The following is a 21,695-nucleotide window of genomic DNA, read 5'->3' on the forward strand; positions in this document are numbered from 1 at the left end:
ATAACAAACACACTCACACACACACACAACAATTAATAACAACAGCAGATCGAGTCACACGGAGAAAGTGTAAGCAAATTCTAATAAAAACCTCTATTTCAATTTATTGGTGTGCGTTTTATTAGCCAATTTGAAGAAAAAAATAATTGAAGCAAAACAAAATACCCACGCAATTTTCAGCCATTTAAAACAAACTTTTTTTTTCAGTTTGATTTGAATCATTTGTTTCTTCGCTTGAATATAATCTTCAAAACAGCATCGAAAAGTAAAACTTTTCAGCACTACATTTTTGCTAAACCTGGATTTCGCTACGGTTAAGAGTTCCAATCACGACGAAGCGGTTAATGTTTGTCGTGTACCTATTCCAAACACAGAAAGTAATCACAACGTGTTTGCTATACCTTTCTACGATCAGCTACAAAACACATCATCGCAAAGTTCATCCGACACGAAGTGCTGATAAGTGCGACTTACTCGCAATGTCTCAAACAGTTTAGTTGATTTTCGGCAGCAGCCAGGATGAAGTGCAGAACAGTTGTCGTAGTTCTACTCGCGACGGCCGCAATGGTCCAGGCCGACTTTATAACCGGAATGTCCGGAATGTACCAAACGGCCAAAGATGTCGTCAAGGCCAAGGCGCGCATCGGAGAGCGGCTCATCTCGAACGTGCCACTGCTGCTGCCAAGCTTCGAAGAAATTGGCGAATTTGGCAAGCAAACCCTGCTGGGTTATCCGCTGGAAGCGATTGCCGCCGGGATTCACAGCTTCTGCTCGGCCGCCGTCGCCACCAACGGAACGGAGCCGTTTTTCGAGCCCGATCTTACGCGCATGAACTACGTGCTCATGACGGACCTCGGCAACTATTCGTACCCGCTGGCCCAAGCCGGTCTGCTGTGGAGCAGTCCACTGTTCTACAAGCATCTGGACACGGTGATCCTGGTGACCGGATGGTTGACCACCATCGAGGAACCAAACGAGGCGGCAGGTGCCCTGTATCGAGCGTACCGCGCCCGTGGCGAGTTCAACTTTGTGGTGATCGACACCGTTTCTCTGCTCAACACCCTGTACACGTGGTCATCGTTCAACACGAACAATCTCGGATCGGCCCTGGGCGATGGGTTGGTTGAACTGGTCGAGTACGTCCCGGTGTAGTCGATTCACCTGATTGGCCACAGCTTGGGAGCGCACATCAGTGGAGCCGCAGGGCGACGATTCCAGGAGGTGAAGGGATTCAATTTGCCACGAATCACCGGCTTGGATCCGGCCAATCCGTGCTTCAACGAGGGCGAAAACCTGTCTGGGTTGAGTCGAGGAGACGCAGATTTGGTGGATGTGATCCATAGCAACGTGCGCGTCCTGGGGAAGCGGGACCCGATCGGGGACATTGACTTTTATCCCAATGGGTAAGCAAAAGGGTGACAAATATCCATTAACAGTATTATGAGATTTTAAAATATCGGATTTCGGTTTATCAATTGAACTAAAAGTACCATGCTTCCCCACAGAAATGAGTTCCCAGTACATTTTGCATGATGCTTTTGTATTGACGAAAACTAATTTGAAAAAAAAAAAACAAAAATCGACGTCGTCGTGCTATCTTGTCGCACCCGCCATTTCGACGTTCCGAGAAAAACGCGTAGGGGCAGGGGGGGCAGAATGGACCAGGGGGGCAGAATGGGCCACCCTTGGTTTTGGGCTTTAGAATGGATTTAGACCAACTGTAAGGCAAGGGTCTTATAAAGGACGTCAAATAACATCACCATACCGAAAACGACGTTTGAATTCATTGTATTTTTCGAATTATGAGCAAAAATGTAAATAATTGACAAAACCACGCAAATGTTGTTTATTTCGAGGTTTCTAAATAAGCTTTCTGAAAAGTATGATTGTTTGTAAAAGTTTGTTCAATTCTTATAATGTTACTAGAGGTTACTACCAAGGTAAACAAACAACAACGGAACCTTCAAATCATTTAGAGGCTTGGTGGTGGAAGTGTTAAATTAAATTCCACTTGGGGGCAGAATGGACCACCCTTTTCCTGCCTTATAAAAACAATCAAAAGTCACGAAATTTGAGCTAAATGGATTGTTTCACTGCTTGTAGCTTCACAAATCACGTTTAATGCAACATTAGTTGATTTTTTACTTGTTTTGATGCTTATTTGTAAAAATAGTGTCTTATTTCAACATTTTAACACTATTTTCAAAAATGTTTGTTTTGTTAAGTGACTATTATTATAAAAGTTGTCTAACTTCATGGAAACTATGTTAGAAAGGTCCCTTAAGTCATTTCTTATCTCCCTATAACGTTGTATTAGACGAAATGGCTTGTTTTCTAAGGTGGCCCATTCTGCCCCACAGGCTGGTCCATTCTGCCCCGCACCCTGGAAAAGTAGTCGAAAAAACTTTTTTTTAAAGTGGCTCAAAAATAGTTCTAAGCTCAAATTTTTCATCAACCAAGTAAACAACATTGAAGGGAACATCCCAAAGCATAAGCCTACTACACTGAATTCATATTTTTTATGTTTTTCTATGGTTTTTTGCGCATTTTACTTAGGCGGACCATTCTGCCCCCCCTGCCCCTATTAATGTTTGACCTTGAATAAACAAAAACTAGAGCACGCAATGTAAACAATAGAGCAATTCCAGCTCAAATCAGGAATTTTTCTGGTACTTTTGTACTCGACCCTCTCCAATTTCAATGAAATTTTTTAGACATGTTATCCTAGGCCTATATAAGCCATTTTTGTGTATATGGAGCCAATAGTACTCGAAAATAACATTTGAGAAGGGCGTAATGTATTTAAATATTTTTGTATTTTACAATTTAAAAATTACTGTGTCTCGAAGCCTTTGCGTCGTATCAAAAAATGGTCAAAGACAAACTTGTAGGAAATTGGACGGGCTTTCTGAAAAAAATACACTGAAACAAAAAGAAACACGCCACTTCTATGAGATTGTTTGATTTTTAAGCCTAAAACTTAAATTTAAAGGTGTTGTCACGATTTTTTTTCGTTCAAAATTTTTGAGGAAATAGCCTAAGATGTTACCAAAATACTGACGAAAAATGCAGGATGGTATGTCTCTCCTAAAAAATACAAAAATGTTATTTTCGAGTACTATTGGCTCCATATACACAAAAATGGCTTATATAGGCCTAGGATAACATGTCTAAAAAGTTTCATTGAAATTGGAGAGGGTCGGGTACAAAAGTACCAGAAAAATTCCTGATTTGAGCTGGAATTGCTCAATAACAAACACGTTTTGTTAGGCTGACCATTCTGTGCTTTGTCCCGAAGTTTGGTTGAAGTTGGTTGCTGGAGTCCCGTGTTATAATTACAAATGTTTACGGAAGACTAACTTGTACGTGCAACAAACGCGTTCTGACCTGAAATCCCTTTGGCCAATTGTCGCACTTACAGTATGTAAAAAAAGTATTTACACCCCTTGGGCACTATGCACATATTGTGATGAAACATATAAACAATTTAATGTTGACAGAAACCTACGTACTACGTTTTGTTCAGAAACTCATGCCAGACATTTTGCTACAAAAAGCTCATGAAAAGATGATTTCTATAAAAAGTTATATAACAAATACTATTACGAAAATAAAAAAGGTGCAAAAAAAGTTTGTACACCTTTCGAAAAATTAACATAAATAATGTTATTTGTCGACAAATCACCATAAATCCAGTCTCCCAACTCCAAATAGGCATCCTTGACTGATTAAAAAAATAATTTGGATTGAATATAAAGTTTACTAACTACTTAGTATAAAAGTTTATATAACTCTGGAAATTCTATATAAAACTTATCTAAACTTAATTTTGCAAACTTTTAATTCAACTGAATGACAATATATTACCATAGAATTGCTAAATAAACATTTTGGAGTGGGTATAACACCGTTTTGGGGGTATTTGTATCGATAGAATAGATTTTTCGTTGGAATTTCGTACCAACCCGGAATTACGTCGTCGGAAAATCCGCCGGCATCTGAACCGAATTTCCGATCTTTTGATGCCCATACATCCAGGTTTTCTATGAAACCCACGTTTTTAAATTCCTAGGCAAAAACGTTGTTATGGTTTCGTTTGAGCAATCTGCCAAAAATGCATGGAATTTCTTAATTTTTGTTCTCGTGGATCAAACTTACTTTTTGCCCAGGTATTTAAAAACGTGGGTTTTAAAGAAAACCTAGATGTATGGGTATCAAAAGATCGGAAATGTTATGCCCTTTCCGATGCCACATAGGTTGACTTATTAATTGTGGACCGGTTCGGATGCCGGCGGATTTTCCGACGACGTAATTCCGGGTTGGTACGAAATTCCAACGAAAAATCTATTCTAGCGATACAAAGACCCCTAAAACGGTGTTATACCCACTCCAGAATGTATATTTAGCAATTCTATGGTAATATATTGACATTTAGTTAAATTGAAAGTTTGCAAAATAAAGTTTAGATATGTTTTATATAGAATTTCCAGAGTTATATAAACTTTTATACTAAGTAGTTAGTAAACTTTATATTCAATCCAAATTATTTTTTTAATCAGTCAAGGATGCCTATTTGGAGTTGGGAGACTGGATTTATGGTGATTTGTCAACAAATAACTTTATTTATGTTAATTTTTCAAAAGGTGTACAAACTTTTTTTGCACCTTTTTTATTTTTGTAATAGTATTTGTTTTATAACTTTTTATAGAAAACATCTTTTCATGAACTTTTTGCAGCAAAATGTTCGGCATGAGTTTCTGAACAAAACGTAGTACTAGGTTTATGTCAACATTAAATTGTTTATATGTTTCATCACAAAATGTGCATAGTGTCCAAGGGGTGTAAATACTTTTTTTACATACTGTACATCAATTTTCAGGGATTGACAAGATAGCACGACATGATTGAAACTACTTCCATATGAAAAGTGACAAAAAATTTCGAAGCTTTTTTGGTTTTCATTGAATATCTCAGGATTGAAATCGAATTTTGGGGATCTGTAAAGGTCAAAAGATGAGGCATTGTGAGTTGCACAAAATGGCGTTCTTAAGAACGAGTTTTTCACCAATGTGTAACAGGTTGTATCGAGGTGCTCCGATTTGGATGAAACTTTCAGCGTTTGTTTGTCTATACATAAGATGAACTCACGCCAAATATGAGCCCTCTACGACGAAGGGAAGTGGGGTAAAACGGGCTTTGAAGTTTGAGGTCGAAAAAACATTATTTTTTTTATTGCTCGCATTGCCGTAAAACTGCATCAATTCCAACTCTCTTTGATGCATTCGAAAGGTCTTTTGAAGCCCTTCAAAATGTGCTCCAACACCCATACTCCCATAGGTCAAAAGATAGGTAATTTCATGGACTATACTGCCGTTCTACGCATAATTGTCCCATGTCATTTTTTGACGATTCTGACTTTTTAGCATTTTTAAGTTTAGTTTGACGTATACTTTCCGAAAAACCCATAGAATTTAGTACTTTGTTCGTAAACTCTTCAAAAACAACACCAAGTCTGTTTGTCCCATCGTTGAACTTCTACGCATAATTGTCCCACCAAGTATTTTCTATCACGAAATCATGAGTTTTACGAAGTATTTCTTCGTTTTTATCTGTTAACCTGCAAGAAGATTACGAATAAGGGTGATAAAATGTTAACCGGGGTGATTAGGGACATATAGGGCGAATAGGGACCCACGGGACAATTATGCGTAGAAACACGGAAATCGATCGAAAAATTTCAATCGCGTTTTTCTCAGTTGCACTTTTTTGAACATGGGACAATTATGCGTAGAACGGCAGTATAAGCCTACGGTATTAACTTTTTGGTCAATCGCAGTTTTTCTCATAGTTTTTCGATTTTTCTATAACAAACATTTTACAACGTTAGTTTTTGCCTTATAGGCCGTCATAGCGGCACTTTTTGGTCTCAATTTTGTCAATTCCATTTGGCATGAGTTCATCTCATGTATAGACAAACAAACGCTGAAAATTTCATCCAAATCGGAGAACCTCGATACGAACTCTAGAACAAACCGAGCAATATTTACAAATACCGCCTCTTAACTCAATTTGGCCCAAAATGCACGTGCGACAAGTTAGCACGACGGCGACGAAATGTTGAATGTTCATGAATATAACAAAATTTAATAATTTCTTTGAAAACAGGATTTTTTTTTGTAAATCTCAAATCGCGAGCACTAAACGATTTTTTGGAATTGTCGATGTATGAAATCTTTCATTATGTCCAGTTTGGAGTCCTATAAATCCCTATCGAACATTATTTTGTTTGTAAAATTGTCAGTTGGAAACCCGAGGTGTGTAAAGTTTTATGTCGTGTTTTTCCCGATCTGTGATGTCAAAGTTCAAAATTTCCAATAAGCCGAAAAGAGTACTGTTCGATTAAAAATACAAAAATAAACGTTTTTTTCGGAATATACTTTCAACTCTATTTTGAAACATGCCAGAAAAAAGTTTGCAATCAATTTTACTAGGATTATCAATGCAAATTTAAATTTTCAGTAATATTTTATTTTGCCCCCGATCTTTTGGATGATTTTTGAAGTTGAAGATGTTGGCTACAAATGTACATAAGAATATTAAATTTAAATTTTTAAAGGTATTTGCTGCATTTACTTGAAAAAAGAAGTGAATGATTTTTAAGGAATATCTATAAAGCTTATATTTTTAAGGAACTAGTATTAATGGTTGCCATAAAAAAGTTCCAGGAATAAATATGACTGGAAAAAAATGATTTCAAATGTCGGTTTGTTGTTTGAAAGTGCCCGACGTTTCGGTTCGGAGTTTGAGCCTTTTTCAAGTGGACTATAATTTATTGGAAAGAAACATACATTAAAAATGCACATCAAAACAAATCAAAAATAGACATACTTAAACTTATAGTCTAATCGTTTTTGTTAAAAACTTTTGTTGGAAACGGAACGACGTGGAAATACGTTTGAACATCATTGCCGAGATATATCAATTTGAAGTTAACAGTTTCAAAAAACGGGTGCCACGATATCTCAACACTGCTCTGACCATATCGGCTCAGAATATTGGTGAATAATCGTTAAACTGGTTCCGTGTGCATGACGAAAATCGATTTTCAAAAAGCTTATTTTTAAAAAAAGATAAAAATATTGTTTTTCTTTTCTTATAAAAATAGTCAGTTTTTGATTTTTGTATTTTTTCAAATAGAAATAAAAATTCCGGCTACGTCATGCAGACGGGATATGTCTTGAGAGTGTCCACCTTAAATTTCAGCCAATTTGGTCCATTACTTTTATGAGATTTTTTGTTTTTTAAGTTTAAAAATCAAACTTGAAGGTGAGCCCAAATAGCCTAAGATGTTACAAAAAGACTCACGAAAAATGCCGCATAGGTGGATTAAGTTAGTTTTTTGTTAATATTTTCTTTACATTATTCAAATTAATTTGATAGTTTTGCATTTTTTTAAATATCGAATTAGTTTGAACATATTAAACAGAATACCTGTACCCCCCCCCCCCCCCCTTTCCCGCAGCCTAAACTCGATCCAGCCGGGCTGCTACACCATCACCTGCTCGCACAGCCGCGCCTGGGAGTACTACGCGGAAAGTGTCTTGCCCGGCAACGAGCGCAACTTTGTCGCCGTCAAGTGCAACGGGCTGGGGGCGCTCATCAGCGGTCTGTGCCGCAAGCGGACCGCCGTGATGGGCTTCGCGGTCGGCACAAACTCCAGCAGCAGCATCACCAAGGGCAACTTTTTCCTGCGCGTCAACTCGGCACCGCCGTACGGCCGGGGAGAAAATTACTAGAATTTGAGGGCTTTCTTTTTGTTCCGGTTCTGGAGGTAGCGAGCGCGGACTTGGTTGATTGCGCAATTTAAAGAATTTGTTTTATTTTCGATTTTAGGGTAAACTTAGTATTTAAGAACGTGATCTAAAGTGTGCAGTTTCTCAACTATAAATCTTCACATCTAAACTGCAAATCGATGATGGGATTTCATTAATAACCTTTGTTACGCTTCATTGCGATCACGTCAAAATTGAAACAGAAAAAAAACACATAAACCGCTAAACGCTAATAAAATTCATAACAATTTTGGATCAACTTACAATAAAATACAAAAGAAAACTCCTTCAACCATACTGTACAATGCCACCCGATCAATGACCATCTTAATACGCGAGAAAGAAAACAAAACCCCGAACGAAGAGCTGCAAGAGTGTGGCGCGTCCATTACCTACCTGCTACTACATACTACTTACGCATAGTACGAGGGCGGAATCGTCAGGTCGCTCAGCACCGCCAGCTGATCCTCGGTGAACTTGAGCTGGTGCACCTCCCAGTTGTCGTGGTGGGTGCGCTTAAAGTCTCCCATCGTCTTGCGGATCGTTGCCTGAAAGGGGAATTTGAGGTTTCATCTCAACAAGAACAACCAATTTTAAGGCTTACCGGAATCGGCTGCGGATCGTTGAGGTGAGCGCCCAGGTGTTCAAACACGTTCGGGACAAACTCAGGCACTTCGTACGGGTACGCGGAAATAAAGGCACATAGTCCTAGGACGCCCGAGTGGCGGGCGCGAACGGCGTTGCCCTCAACACTGCAAAGAAAAACTCATTCAACGACAAAGTCAAACCAGACTCCTCCCACGACATACCCTTCGCTTCGCTGGACCTCGCTGGAACAGTTGGACGTGGCCGCCACCTGCAGCCGTCTGTTGGCCTTGATCATCTTGGTGCGGCACTTTTTCTTAAACAGCTCCAGCAGCTCGTCGGTGGCCGTCAGGAACGAGCAGTGCAGCAGTCCGCACAGCACCTCGGCGGCCTTCTCGCGCACCTCGACGACACTGTCCTCGAGCAGCCGCAGCACGATCTCCAGCACGCGCGCCTTCCAGCGCTCGTTGCTCAAGATTATGGTCATGTTGTAGAACACCAGCACCTGCAGGACGTCGATGACGGAGCGGCGGGCGGACCAGGACGCCATTTTGGAAATGTCGTCAATTTTGGCTAGTGCGGCGTCCATGCAGGGCACCAGCGTCAGCGCTTGCGAAATCATCGCCAGCAGCGAGGTGCAGATTTCCGCCAGCTCCTGGTCCTGCTCGGAACGCTCCAGCCGGCACGCGATCGGCAGCAGCTCAAAGTACTCGATCTCGTTGCCGTTCGAGCAGCGGTTGATGGCGCAGGTCAACCATTGGGCCACTACAAAAAAAACAGATTAACAAAACTTCGCCACACAAAACACTTCCCAGCCAAACTCACCCGTCTTGAACAACCGCACCGCGATCTCGTACTCGCTCTCCTCCTTCTTGGACGACCCCTCCGCCTCCACAACTTCCATCTTCTCCGCCGCTGCCACCGGTTGGTCCTCCCGGAGCAGTACCGCCAGCTTGGGCGTCACGTACGCCACCATCTCGCTTATCTTGGGCGAGAGATCGTGGCCGCGGTACCCGACAAAGCGCAGGTCCGCTTCGAAGATGTTGATGAGCGTACTGCCGAGCCGTTCGCGCACGTTCTGGAACGAATGGTTCAGGTACGGTCGCAGGTACTCGAGCAGTCGCTTCGCTACGCTGGTCATTCGCCAGACGTGCTGGTTGAAGGCCCCTTGCAGGCAGTACAGCCGGTTGCAATCGATAAAGCTGGTCGTTTCCTGCAGTGGATCTTCGAGCAGGGCTTCGTGGAGCCAGTATTGTTTGAACGGGTCCATGTACTCGGCGGCAGTGGCGAAACAGGTGCCCCAGTACACGTCGGTGTCCACCGTGACGTTGTTCAGGGCAAGCCGAATGAGCGGCACCAGATCGGCGTACATTTTATCCGTCTTGTCGTACGGCCAGTGCTTGGCCCCGCGCATGATCCCGGCCATCAATTCAGCCGCACAGCGATGGTTACTCTCGGATGTTTTGTCGTCGATCAACGGTCGCAAATGGCGCACCAACTTGTCCAGGAACAGATCCCCGAACGTGTTCATCAGCCCCTTGATCAGGCAGAACCGACTCCGGTTAAACTTGTCCCGACCCTTCTTTTCCTCCAGCGACCAGTACTTGATCAGCTTGTCCACGTTTTCCTGCTGCGTGAAAAACACGTACATAATCCTCTCACACTCGTTCATCTCCTCCGCGGTCCGGTCCAGCTTGGGTTGATCGCTGCTTGGCGCGTACACGGCAAAGTCGCTGCTCCACCCGAAGAACCCGTCCGTTTTGTACATGTACCGCGGCTCGTCCCAGTCCTGCTGACTTTTCGGCACCTTTTCCACATCGTACTGCAGCCAGAGGTTGTCTTCCCGATAGCCCGGCTGCACAACGGAACCGTGCGCCGGTGTCTTCCCGGCGATCCCCGCAATCTCGTACGGATTGATCGCGATCTTGACGTGTTCGCGCTTTTGCTGCCGCAGGATATGGTTCAGCAGGTTGATGGCCATCTTGCGCTCGTCTAGCGAATCGTGGATCAAGTTGTTCACCGCAAACTGCGTCACCGACGCGGGGAACTTGCTCAACGGGTGGACCAGATTGAACAGCATCGTCGAGGCCATATAGTGGTACCGCCAGTGCAGCTTGTCGTTCTCCACCGTGGACAGGATTTGCGCAATCAGGTCGTAGTACAGCTCTACGTTACGTTTGTTCTTCGCTAGTCGCGCCTGCAGACCGGCTTCCAAATCGAGCGCGTCTTCCCGAGTGCGCAGCGCCAACCCGCAGCTCACACACGCCTCGTGGATCTCGATTTCGGTCGTGGTCGTGGGAAACTCGTTGTTAATCACGTCCGTCACCGCGTCGAGCAGTTTCACAACCGATGGCTTTTCCGAGAGTTTGGACTGCAGCAGCGTCACCCAGATGCGGTTGAGAAAATCCCAGTCGTGCTTGATGATCAGCCGGGAGCGCCGGTTCGACACCAGGATGTACAGGATGCCCTTGAACTGCTCGTGATGCTCGTTCGAGTCCAGCCGGAGGTTTTCGATGATCTTGTCCGCGAGGAATTTGTAGCTGTACGAAAAGGTAGCCAGCATGGTGAAAAGTTTGGCCTGAGCCGTGGCTCGAACGCTGCTGTAGTGGGAGGTGGACAGCTCCAGCAGGTTCATCATCACCTCCAGATGGGTGGCAGAGAACAACGGCTGATCGATCTCGTCCCGACAGTCCTGCTGCATGATGACGCGCGTCGCAACCACAGCCCGTACGTCGCGCTTGTACCGCGTCAGCTTGTACGTCTGGAACTTTTTCGTGTTGTTAAAGTTCTTCGCCTGATTGTCGAACGCGCTGTTCGAGTGCTTCCGGAAGAAGATCTTCTCGTACAGCATCAGGATCGACTTGAGCGATTTGATGTCGTCTTCGCACTTTGCCAGAATCGCTCGCTGCAGCCCGCTGATGCTGCGGATGATCGCCTTGCGGACGTTTCCGCCGTCGGGCATTTTGATCTCCATGCCGTCGAAGCCTCGCGTCACGTTCCACTTCATCTCGGCCCGAACCAGGCACGAATCGAACAACTTCAGCGGCTCTTCGTCGTCCCAGTTGGGCAGAAAGTTTGAGCATCGAATCAGCGACTGCACGACCGTCACGTCCCGGTTGATGTCATCCCGGCTGAGTTCCAACTCTCCGGCGCTAAACTTGTCAAAGTTGGTCAGTATCGGCACCAGGTAGCGATGCATCAGCTTCTCGCACACCTGGAGCGAGCGCTCGCCCGGGAAGCACCAGTCAATCTTCCCGTCTGGGCCCATTTTTTCACCCCAGCTTCGGACGGGGAGAAACTCCGACAGCGGTTTGTCGAAGCTGTCGGGACTGTTTTTCACGTCCAGCGTTTGCATCGTGGAAAGATTGCTCATCAGGTTCGCCACCAGGGTGGAGCCAAATTTGTTCGTTTGTTTGCACTTGAATTTGAGCATCTTGTCCACAATGGGCAGCACATCGTCGACGTATTTCACGACCTCCGCGGGTTCGCCTCGCATGAGGTTGGTCAGCAGCAGGAAATAGTAGAGCATTTCGTCGCTTTGCTTCTCCAGCTCGGCCGTATCGTCGTGATCTTCCATGTAGCGTTCGATGGTCTGCACTACGTACGGGAGCAACGCCCTCATGACCTCCTTGCCGTGGATTCTGGAAAAGACTCGCACCAAACATCCGACCAGCTGGCCGGCGACCTTCGGCTCGAGCAATCGCGTTTTGACAAAGTCAACCAGCTTTTTGGACGCCGCGTTGAGAATGTCCTTCGAGCACTGGCCGAGAATGCCATGCGTACACGCCTGGACCAACGCTTCCGAAATCGACTCCAGCTTGGACCGCATCGAGTCGGAATCGGACTGTTCCATGCGTACGTTATCCACCGAACTGCTCTCAATCAGCAGGAATATCCGGTCCATGTACTGCACCACGAAGCTCTCAAAGTCCGCCGTCTGCTCGCACAGCAACCGCTCGTCCTCGGTCAGCTCGTGAAACTGGCCGGCCTTCGAGCAGTCGATGATCGGAATGAGGAACGAAATCGACGTCAGAAAGTGGAATGTAATCGAAGTCTTTTTAAAGTCGTTCGGATCGATTCCGGGCAGTGTCGCAAAGAAGATCGGTATCACGTGGTTCCGACCCTCGGTGTACCCGTTGTGGCCGGATACGAGCGCCCGCGACACGCTGATCAAGCTCTGCAGCGCGGCGGTCATTTTGTGCGGCTCCGTGAGCGAATCCAAACTCGCGTACACTCGATCGATGATGGTTGGAATGATCAGTTCCGGTCGCAGGTCCGCCAGATGCTGGAATATCTTGCCCACGTCCTGCGGGTTGATGCGCGAGTACATCGCCTGGAACGCGACCGGCTTCATGCTCTCCACGAACGCCGTTACGCACTCATCCGTCAGCTTATACGCCTCCGGGATCGGCTTCCGGTACGGATGCTTCCGGTAGCGCTCCAACACCAACCGGTCGAAGAAGTACTTCGGCAGCTGGATCAATATCTCCCCGATCATCGACACCCACTTGCCCATGTTGGCTGGATGCAGGTACGACTCAACCGTCGCCATGAACTTGTTCAAGTACTGCTGGGCGGAACTCTTCGGTCCGAGCACCGCCACGATCCAAATCGCGATCGCTTGCGGCGTCAAACTCTGCAACTTGGAGCTCTTCGTGCTCTTGTAACTCACAGGGAAATCGATCGAACGCAAAATCCGCGCAAACATCGTCGGTATGTGCTCCTCCCAATCGATGTACCCGATGTTCTTGAACCCGACCGTCGCGTACAACGTCATCATGTCGATGCTCCACGGCGGGTTGTGGTACGCGTTCCAGATTGACATGAACTTGTCGAACCACAGCTCGTAGTCGTGCTCACAGCTCAGAAACGTGCACAGCATGCCGAACGTATCGAAACTCTTGCCCGTGTCCAGCGGCTGCAGCTTCGGCAGCAACTCATCCAGAATCTCCTGCGTCGAGCATCGCGGAAAGTATCTGCGCCAGAGAGGACAAATTCATTACATTCTCCCAACCAACAGTCGATTGAAATTACTCACGGAGCGCAGTATTGGATCACAAACTGTAGATTCGTCTCCAGGGAGCTGCAAAACATTAAGCCTTCATTAAAATCAACACCCCCTGAATCAAATGTTTCCCAGCGATGGCCACACCACACAGTCATGAGAGTCCCAAACAAAAAAAAAACAACCCTCAACCGTTTCTAAACACTCTAGCATACGGTATCTCCGGGTCCATCGTCGTGCCGGCCAGAAACGAGGACACATCGTAACCCAGTTCACGCGCCTGGTCCAGCAGTTTGACCAGCGGAGACTGCTGCCCGGGACCGGTAGCACTGCTCTTCCTACTATGAAGAGTGTGGGGAATAATCGTTGCGGTGTCGCCGAAAAGGAGGAAGATACTCACGCGAAATATCGGTACAGATCGCCCTTGCTGCTGTTTTTGTTCAGAATCAAGTTGCACAGCTTGTACAGCGGGCGCCACTCGATCTGGATGTCGTCCGGGCTAAGCCATTCGGGTTTTCTGAAAAATGTGATAATGTTTTTAACATTTCATTCAATTAAATAAAGATTTTCAAACCATGGTACCAACCTCAACAACGTAGTGATCGCGTAACAAAACTTGTTCACCTTGTCCGGTTCCAGGTTGGGAATGTTGATCAGCTCCAGCAGTAGCTTGACGAACTTGATGTGGTCCTCCTTGGAGAACTTCATCCCGTACAGTTTGATGTATCTGATGGGAAGAGGAAGGGGGAACAATTTTCATGTCAGCGGACTTTATAACTGCAATGATAGACAAAGCACGGCGTGTTTTCTGGGCATCCTTTAGAAGAACCAATAGTCATCGCTACTTTTAAATGTGTCTAGGAAATTTTCTCAGCTTTCCGAATTTTTTGGATATCTGTTTTAAAAGTTTTTTTTTTGTTTTAGATTCCTTAATCATTTATTGGAAACCTTTTAATAACAGTTCAGCAAATTTGTCAAATGGTGTGTTTTATGTGTGTTTTACTGATCAAAGTGTACAAAATAAGACAAGAAACAACTTTGTAAAAAGATCCAAATTGCTAAACATTTTGGAAATTTAGTTTTAACTGAGTTTTTGATTATTTGGTATTTATTGCGAAATTACAACCATAAAACCTGATTAAAACATAATTTTAACAAGAATAATTTGTACATGTTTTGTGTACAAATAACACTTTTGTGCTATGATTTAGCTGATTAAATCGAAATTTTAGCAGGTTTGAGATTGTTAAGGGCATTGTTGGATTTCCATATTTTTTTTTTCTTAACCAAACATTTAACAGTTTCATGGATACAAAACATATTTTCATATCGAAATCGAAATTTGAAAACGATCGATCAATTAAAAAAATCGTTTCCAAAAACAAACAGTTTGGTTAAGGAATTATGAACTGCGAAAATTTCGATTGTATCAGCTAAATCAGAGCAAAAAGACGATATTTGTGAACAAAACATATGTAGAATATTAGTTATTCTTGTAAAAATCATGTTTTGAAAAGGTTTTCTTACAAAAAACCACCCTTTTTACAATGTTACGGAATTAAGCCAAAATCTTTTTTTAAGCATAACTTTTGAAGTAGCTAACTAAGCTTGTTGATTTTGAATAGAGACCAAAGGGAACCCAATATCAAAACGGACCAAATCCGTCCAGGAAGGCCAGAGATAACTGAGTGACATTTGTTTAATTGCCATCCCCTCCCTATTCAATTGAGAATTACTCATTTACATGGGCTCTTAAACCGAGTCGAATGCGACCGGTTTGGTTTAAATCGGTACAGCCAGTGCTGAGAAAACTGAGTGACTTTATTGGTAATCACAAATAAATACACACAGACAGACAGATATTTGTTCAATTTTCAATTCTGAGTCGAGATAAACGTGAATGTGGGTCTACGATCATTCTGTGCAAAGTGCATTTTAGGAGCAGGTTTATAGCCTAACACCTAAGTAAGGAAGGCAAAATGGTACCGTCAGTGGGGGTGACATTGGGTCTGGGGGTGAGATTGGGTCAAAGTGATTTTTTACGGATTTTACCATTTCTCAGGTTCTTCTCAATGGAACTGAATTCTGTTTAAAGGGTTGTGTAGGGGACATCTTAAGATGACTTCGCTGAAAAAATCTTGTTCCTAGAACTAATCCTGTTATTTTTTAGCTGTCTAAAGTTGGATGTACGTATTTGGCCAAAAATGACCTCTCGAAAAATCATTTTTCTAATATTTTTGTTGGAATTGCTCGAAAACTACCCAAATGTTTGAAAATCTCCACTTTAAACATTGTAGCATGTCAATACGATTCCTTCGAACAAGAAACACTGTTGGATGACTTGTTTTAACCATATCGTTGTATTTGAACATCATTTTAGTTTCATTTGACCCATTGTTACCCCCTCTAAGGGGTGAGATTGGGTCAATTTTCAAACTATTGGTATTTAAGGTAGTCATCAAAATCCACCATATTTTGGGAAAATGTTAGTAAACTATCTAAGAACAAATCTAAGTTGAAAGATTGTCGATGTTATTTAAATTGTTTTTGTTATTAAGAAATTATGGTGTACCCCCACTGACGGTACGTAAATTTTCGAAAAACTGTATCTTTTGAATGAATTTTCGATCGATTTGGTGTCTTCGACAAAGTTGTGGGTATTGATGAGGACTATTCAGTAAAAAAAAGTTACTTAATCCACCTTTGGGTGTTTGGTGCCTTCCTCACATTTATATAGTGAATATCTTCATTCAGAATTGCATCATTCCCCCTTAACACGTTTAACAAATCAAGCTGCATTACTCATTTCTTTCGATAGGGTTTTCAGATCTTCAATCTTTTTGGCTCATCGGTAAGGTATTTTGGTAACCTATCCAACGATTGTTCGCATGATAGATCCGGACAAAATATCTGAGATCCAGCCTCTGATAAGTGTTAAATGTACACTTAAGTGCTTATAACTTTTGCTATGTTTGTCAGATCTTCAATTTTTAGGACGCATTGGAAAGGTCTTTTGGTTACCCATCTATCGATGGGTCGCAAGATAGATCCGGACAACGTTTTTATCAAAATATCTGAGATCCGGCCTCTAAAAGGTGCATAAATAACGATTAAGTGCTTATAACTCTTGCTATGTTTGTCAGATCTTCAATTTTTAGGACTCGTTAGAAAGGTCTTTCAAATGCCTTTCTAAAAATGTATAACAGACGGGTTTTCTTTCAAAAACCATCCTTTTTACAATCTTCTGAAGTTTAGCCAAAACCGTTATTTTAGCATAACTTTTGAAGTGCTTTTCTAAACTTCATAATATTACCTAGGGTCTTATGGGACCCCAAAACCGATCGAATGAGAACAAAACGGTCCAAATCGGTTCAGCCAGACCGGTGATAATCGTGTGCATATTTTTCGGTGTACGGACTTACAGACATACGCACGCACAGACATTTGTTCAGAATTTGATTCTGAGTCGATGGGTATACGTAAGGCTACCAACTGTACGGATTTTTTCCTTATCATACGGATTTTCGACTCTCTTCGCAGATTTTTAACGGGCCGGAATTTTTGTAGGGATTTTTTAGCATTATACGGATTTATACGGAATTTTAACAACTTTTTAAACATTGAATTGCATTTTTTTTATTTGATCAAAGCTTTTGTTAACTAGACATTTTTATTTTTATTTAACTGTGAGTTTGATTTAAAAAGGGAGTTTTCCGGGTTTTCCTCAATTCAAACTTGATTATCAATAAGGCTAGAGTTTTTTTTAAAAGGTCCTATAAACTATTGATTTTCATATCAACATATATAACCTTTTAAAAAAATCTCGAATTGTTCTTTTAGAAATTCCTTACTAAATATATTTATCCATTAAAAGATCCAAAGGCCATCTAAAACTTGTGAAAACCTTTGAACATTTGAATTAACAAATCTAGAGTATTTTTTAAAGGTCCTATAAACTGTTGTGTATTACATGTTGTAGGACCTTTTCAATATTTTTTTTTTGGAAATGTGTTCGTGAAAACACTGAGAATGTTTTTATTCGTTAAAGCAAACTAGACATTTCGTAATCTTTTAAACTTTTAACAAAAAAATTAAGAACATAATGTTTTGATTCAAATCACGGTTTATTTTATGAATACTTTCAAACGTGCAAGTCATAAGCACTCTGATAGCATTTTGTGAAATTTGATAGCTATAAAAATGACACAGTTTTATATTTTTAATTCTCAAATTTACTTAAGTTCATTTATATAAATAATTTCTTGACAGTTTTTGTTATACCATGCTGTCATTTCGGCAAAGTGTACGGATTTTTGCTCAGCAAGAGTTGGTAGCCTTAGGTATACGTGAAAGTGGGTCTACGAGGACGAATAAAGAAGTTTATTTTTCGAGTGATTTTATAGCCTTTCCTCAGTAAGGTGAAGAAGGCAAAAAGGTACAGAGAGATTTTTAATTTTTAATTCAATTAGTGTTTATTAAATTTAACAGTTCTGCTCCATGATGGTACATTTGCAATTCAGAGATTAGGAGAACTTTTCAACTGAGATCAATTTAAAAGCCTTTACAGGGAGGGTACATGTTTCTAAGTTCAGATTTTGCTGGCTGAGTGCTCTTTTAGGGAAAATAAATTTTGAGAAAAAACCCTAGATCTATGGAGATATTTTTAAATTTACTCTTTTACACAAAAAAATCAATTCTAAACAAGAAACCTTAATACAAAACAATAAAAAAAATACGACGGTTTATAATGTACAATTATTGTTGTTTTAAGTTGATTTTTTTTTTAAATTTAATTATTGAATTAGAAATTTTAAAAATACATAACAGAAATGTTGGCAAAGTGCACTGGTTTTGAGATATGACAACTAAAAGATTGATTTATCAAAAAAAACTGCTCATTTATAAAAGAACTCAGGCAAGAACCAATTCAATTTATTCGCAATTCGCAATTCGCAATTTTCAGTGTAAGAACGGGCCTTAACCGATCTTATGCACCAGGTTCCCGACGAACACGCACTGCCCTTACACCTACATCTCACCCTTGCTCTGAGTCAGTACGAGCAGCACGCTAGAACACGCTTTGAGTGTTCGTGCCAGGCATGCACACCTTCTTTTCCGGTTACGCATTTTAACTCGGCCGGGGGTGGTACATTACGTAGGGTTTGATGTAAGTATAAGCGCCTAACCATTTATAGTGTGCCTATCAATTTTCATTAAAGCAAGTACTGTTTTATTTTTAGTTTGAATTCAAAAACTAGTTGTTATTTTACTGGGTGTTGTTTATCTCCTGAAATCTTTCCTATTGTTGAGTCGTGTTGCTATTTCTTTTGTCGCGGTGTTTTGTTACAATTTTTGGTCCTAAGCATTTTAGAAAAGTTTTTCAAAAGTACAATAGTAATATTTGTGTTAATCCTTTAATCATTCCATAAATTGAGTAAGGGCTCGAACCTCACTTGCTTAAGAAAAAGGTGAAGTTTCAAAACAATGGACAGTGAAGGAAATATACTATGTAAAGAATCAATAGTAAAAGAAAGATAGTAATTTATGAAGTAGATAAAGAAATTTACAATAGTTAATAAATAGAGGTAACAAACAAGCTTAGATTGTATTGAGGGCAATTGACAGGGAAGATGAGAAATTATAGATATATAAAGAAAAGGCATATGATAAACAAAATTGACATCGCTGCCAAATTAAGGGAAAGCAGACAGTTTGTTACAGCAGCATCAATTGGTAAAATAGAGTGGAAAAGCGTTGAGAAATAAGAGAATAAAATAAGTAAAATCGAAATCAAATGGAGGATAGTAAACAGAAGCCGTTTTAGAAAATCAGTGAAACAAAATAAACAGAAGATAGCTGTTAGCTGAAATGGAAAGAAGAGAAACCCCGTTCTGCGATGCTCAGGTACATCCACAGCAGTTGACTCAACATACTGCGAATCAAAACAATACCGTCTACAATCACAAATTACTTCCCTTTCCCACATTGACGCGCCCCTTTCTTCTAGCCGTCTCGACTCTGACCCTCGCTGGTCAAAGGTTTACGAGTCGTTTCCACAGGCCACCAGCTAGGTCATCATGAAAACCAAGCCAACGTGGAGGTAAGAAAATAGGACACTTGCAAGGAACCAGAGCTATACTGTCCTGATCAAGAAAGATCTAACAGGACTACGGACGTAGTCAGTGACGCTCCTTCCAGGATGTTCCTCGCCTAAGCGTCAACTGAAGAGGTATTATCAGTATCATTCGCCCTTGGCCTGCAAAGAACCAATTCAATTTATTACAAAGAAAACCTAAATATATGACACAGATTTTTTGAAAATTCGTGGATTGTATCTGTTTTAAAGTCATTTACACAGTTGTGGTCAATTATGTGTAGGTTGGTCCTAAAACTGAGTCAAAAAAATCCCTAATAATTGACTCAAATTAAAGTAATGTTCATCTCCATACGATCGTACTCGATTTCACAACATAAAACCTGGCAACTCTGTCGCTTAAGAGGGGGTTGATTAGGAGCAAAATAAAAATCGTCTAACGAGGAAGGAAAAATACAACCCGAAAGAAAGTGAGAGTGAAGCAGCAATTACATCAGGGGGAGGGGAAACCGTAAGTAATCTACAAGAAAAAAAACGTTCCGCAAACTTACTTCATCAACCGCGACACGTAGATGGACACTCCGGGCGTGATCTCCCGCATGGCCACCGCCTTGCCGAGGTTGTTCTTGATGTTCTCGAGCATGGCCTGCGACTCATCGTCCAGCCGGTCCGCGTACGGCAGGAACTTGTTACAGAACAGCTCCTTCTGGGGCCGGAAGCCCAGCTTTTCGATGCGCTCGTTCCGTTTGGCCCGGCTCAACTCCAGACTGTCGCTGCTTTCGTCATCCATCTTCTGTCCTCTCGCTTTCTGTCTGTCTCTTCCGGATTAACGGTTCTTCACTGTCGTCTTCCCCTCTTTCACAACCCGATCAAACTCTTAAGCTTCCTGGTTGAACAGGTTCCCCTTCCTCTCCTCAAAAGTGTTTTTCAACAACGGTGGGAAAATCGCCCTTTCCACCACCCGCAAACTCCCAGCACGGGCAGCAACACCACGGTTCGATCCGTCCACGAAGCTCCAAAACACAATGAACCCTCCTACTGCTGGCTAGCAACTTTCTTCCTCCACAACCTCCCAGGCCCCAGCTCCTGCCACACACTTGGAAATCCCCCACTTGAGCCCGGGTCGACCCCGATTTGCATCCGCGCGCGCCTTTTCCGCTGCGTGTTCCGTTGCACTTGGTGCTGCTCCTAATTTGCAAATCGCACAATGGAGCATTTCCATTCGAGCAGTTTTTGCTTTTTTCTACAATGCATTTCTTATGGAGCGAACTGTCAAAAACTGCTCGACTGCGGGTGCTCCATTGGTTCGCGAATTAAAAAAACCGAATTAAAATTCGCTCAAAAACTTTCTGCTGCTGCTGGCTGCTGACACTGCTGATTTTAGAATGAAAAGTCATCGCTGTCACTTTGCGGAGCAGTGGGGTGGGGTGACGTCTTTTTGCCCTTGTCCGACACAAAACAGACGTCCGACCACTCCGACAACGTTCAGGGTTTCTAATCGACACAGGGGATTCTGATCAAGATTCTGATGTTAAAATTTTAATTTAGGAAAGTCTTTTTTTTTTAAGAAAGGTAATTTTTTATTTTATTTTTGGTTTTTCTGGGTTTTTTGAAACCGCTTTAAGAGCGAGTCCACGAACAGGGCATACCCCTTTGTATGGGACGTCGTTTGGACCTCATCAATCTGCCTGAAATTTTCAGGGGTTGTTTGTACATATAAAAACTAGCATCTGGCCAAAATATGAGCACTCTAGGTCAACGGGAAGTGGGGCAAATCGGGACACAAAGTTTCAAGGTTCAAAAACGTCAAAAATCTTAAAAAGGCTATAACTTAGGCAAAATTCAATTTAATTTCAAAATTCAAAATGCATCTGAAAGGGCTTAAAAAATGCAACAAAATGCAGGGTAGAGCATCCCAATTGGTTAAATCTAAAGGGAGTTATTGGCATTTTAGTGAAGAAATAGCATAATTTTCAAACTCAAATAAAAAAGTGTTCCATCCAGATATCAACTCGGATCGACCTGCAGCTTGTAGGGGACATCTGGGACTACCATCCGAGACTGAGAACGCTTTGAGTAAGGCAGTTTAACATATTGAATAGACACTTTTACTTTTAGTGAATTTTTTGGTTGTAAAGTTTTGCTCGGGGGACCCCTTAGATCCCATTTTATGGTGATA

At 42.2% G+C, this 21,695-nt stretch overlaps 2 protein-coding genes across 2 annotated transcripts; one reads left to right on the forward strand and one right to left on the reverse strand.

Annotated features, from left to right (window-relative positions):
* Positions 1-491: 491 nt before the first annotated feature.
* On the forward strand, positions 492-7,838 carry LOC6046275. The gene is made up of 2 exons (XM_001863467.2): positions 492-1,403; positions 7,523-7,838. The coding sequence occupies exon 1, from the start codon at positions 520-522 to the stop codon at positions 1,150-1,152; it is 633 nt and encodes a 210-aa protein (XP_001863502.2). The 5' UTR covers positions 492-519; the 3' UTR covers positions 1,153-1,403; positions 7,523-7,838.
* Positions 7,839-7,850: 12 nt separating this feature from the next.
* On the reverse strand, positions 7,851-20,723 carry LOC6046276 (proteasome activator complex subunit 4B). Its single transcript, XM_038260210.1, has 8 exons — positions 20,068-20,723; positions 14,009-14,149; positions 13,823-13,939; positions 13,456-13,500; positions 9,243-13,393; positions 8,642-9,182; positions 8,437-8,584; positions 7,851-8,380 (listed from the first exon to the last, which is right to left on the reverse strand). Exons 1-8 carry the CDS (start codon positions 20,304-20,306, stop codon positions 8,246-8,248), a joined length of 5,517 nt encoding a protein of 1,838 aa, XP_038116138.1. The 5' UTR covers positions 20,307-20,723; the 3' UTR covers positions 7,851-8,245.
* Between the last annotated feature and the right edge of the window lie 972 nt (positions 20,724-21,695).

The sequence above is a fragment of the Culex quinquefasciatus genome, chromosome 3 (genome assembly GCF_015732765.1).
Source record: "Culex quinquefasciatus strain JHB chromosome 3, VPISU_Cqui_1.0_pri_paternal, whole genome shotgun sequence".
Classification (NCBI taxonomy): domain Eukaryota; kingdom Metazoa; phylum Arthropoda; class Insecta; order Diptera; family Culicidae; genus Culex; species Culex quinquefasciatus.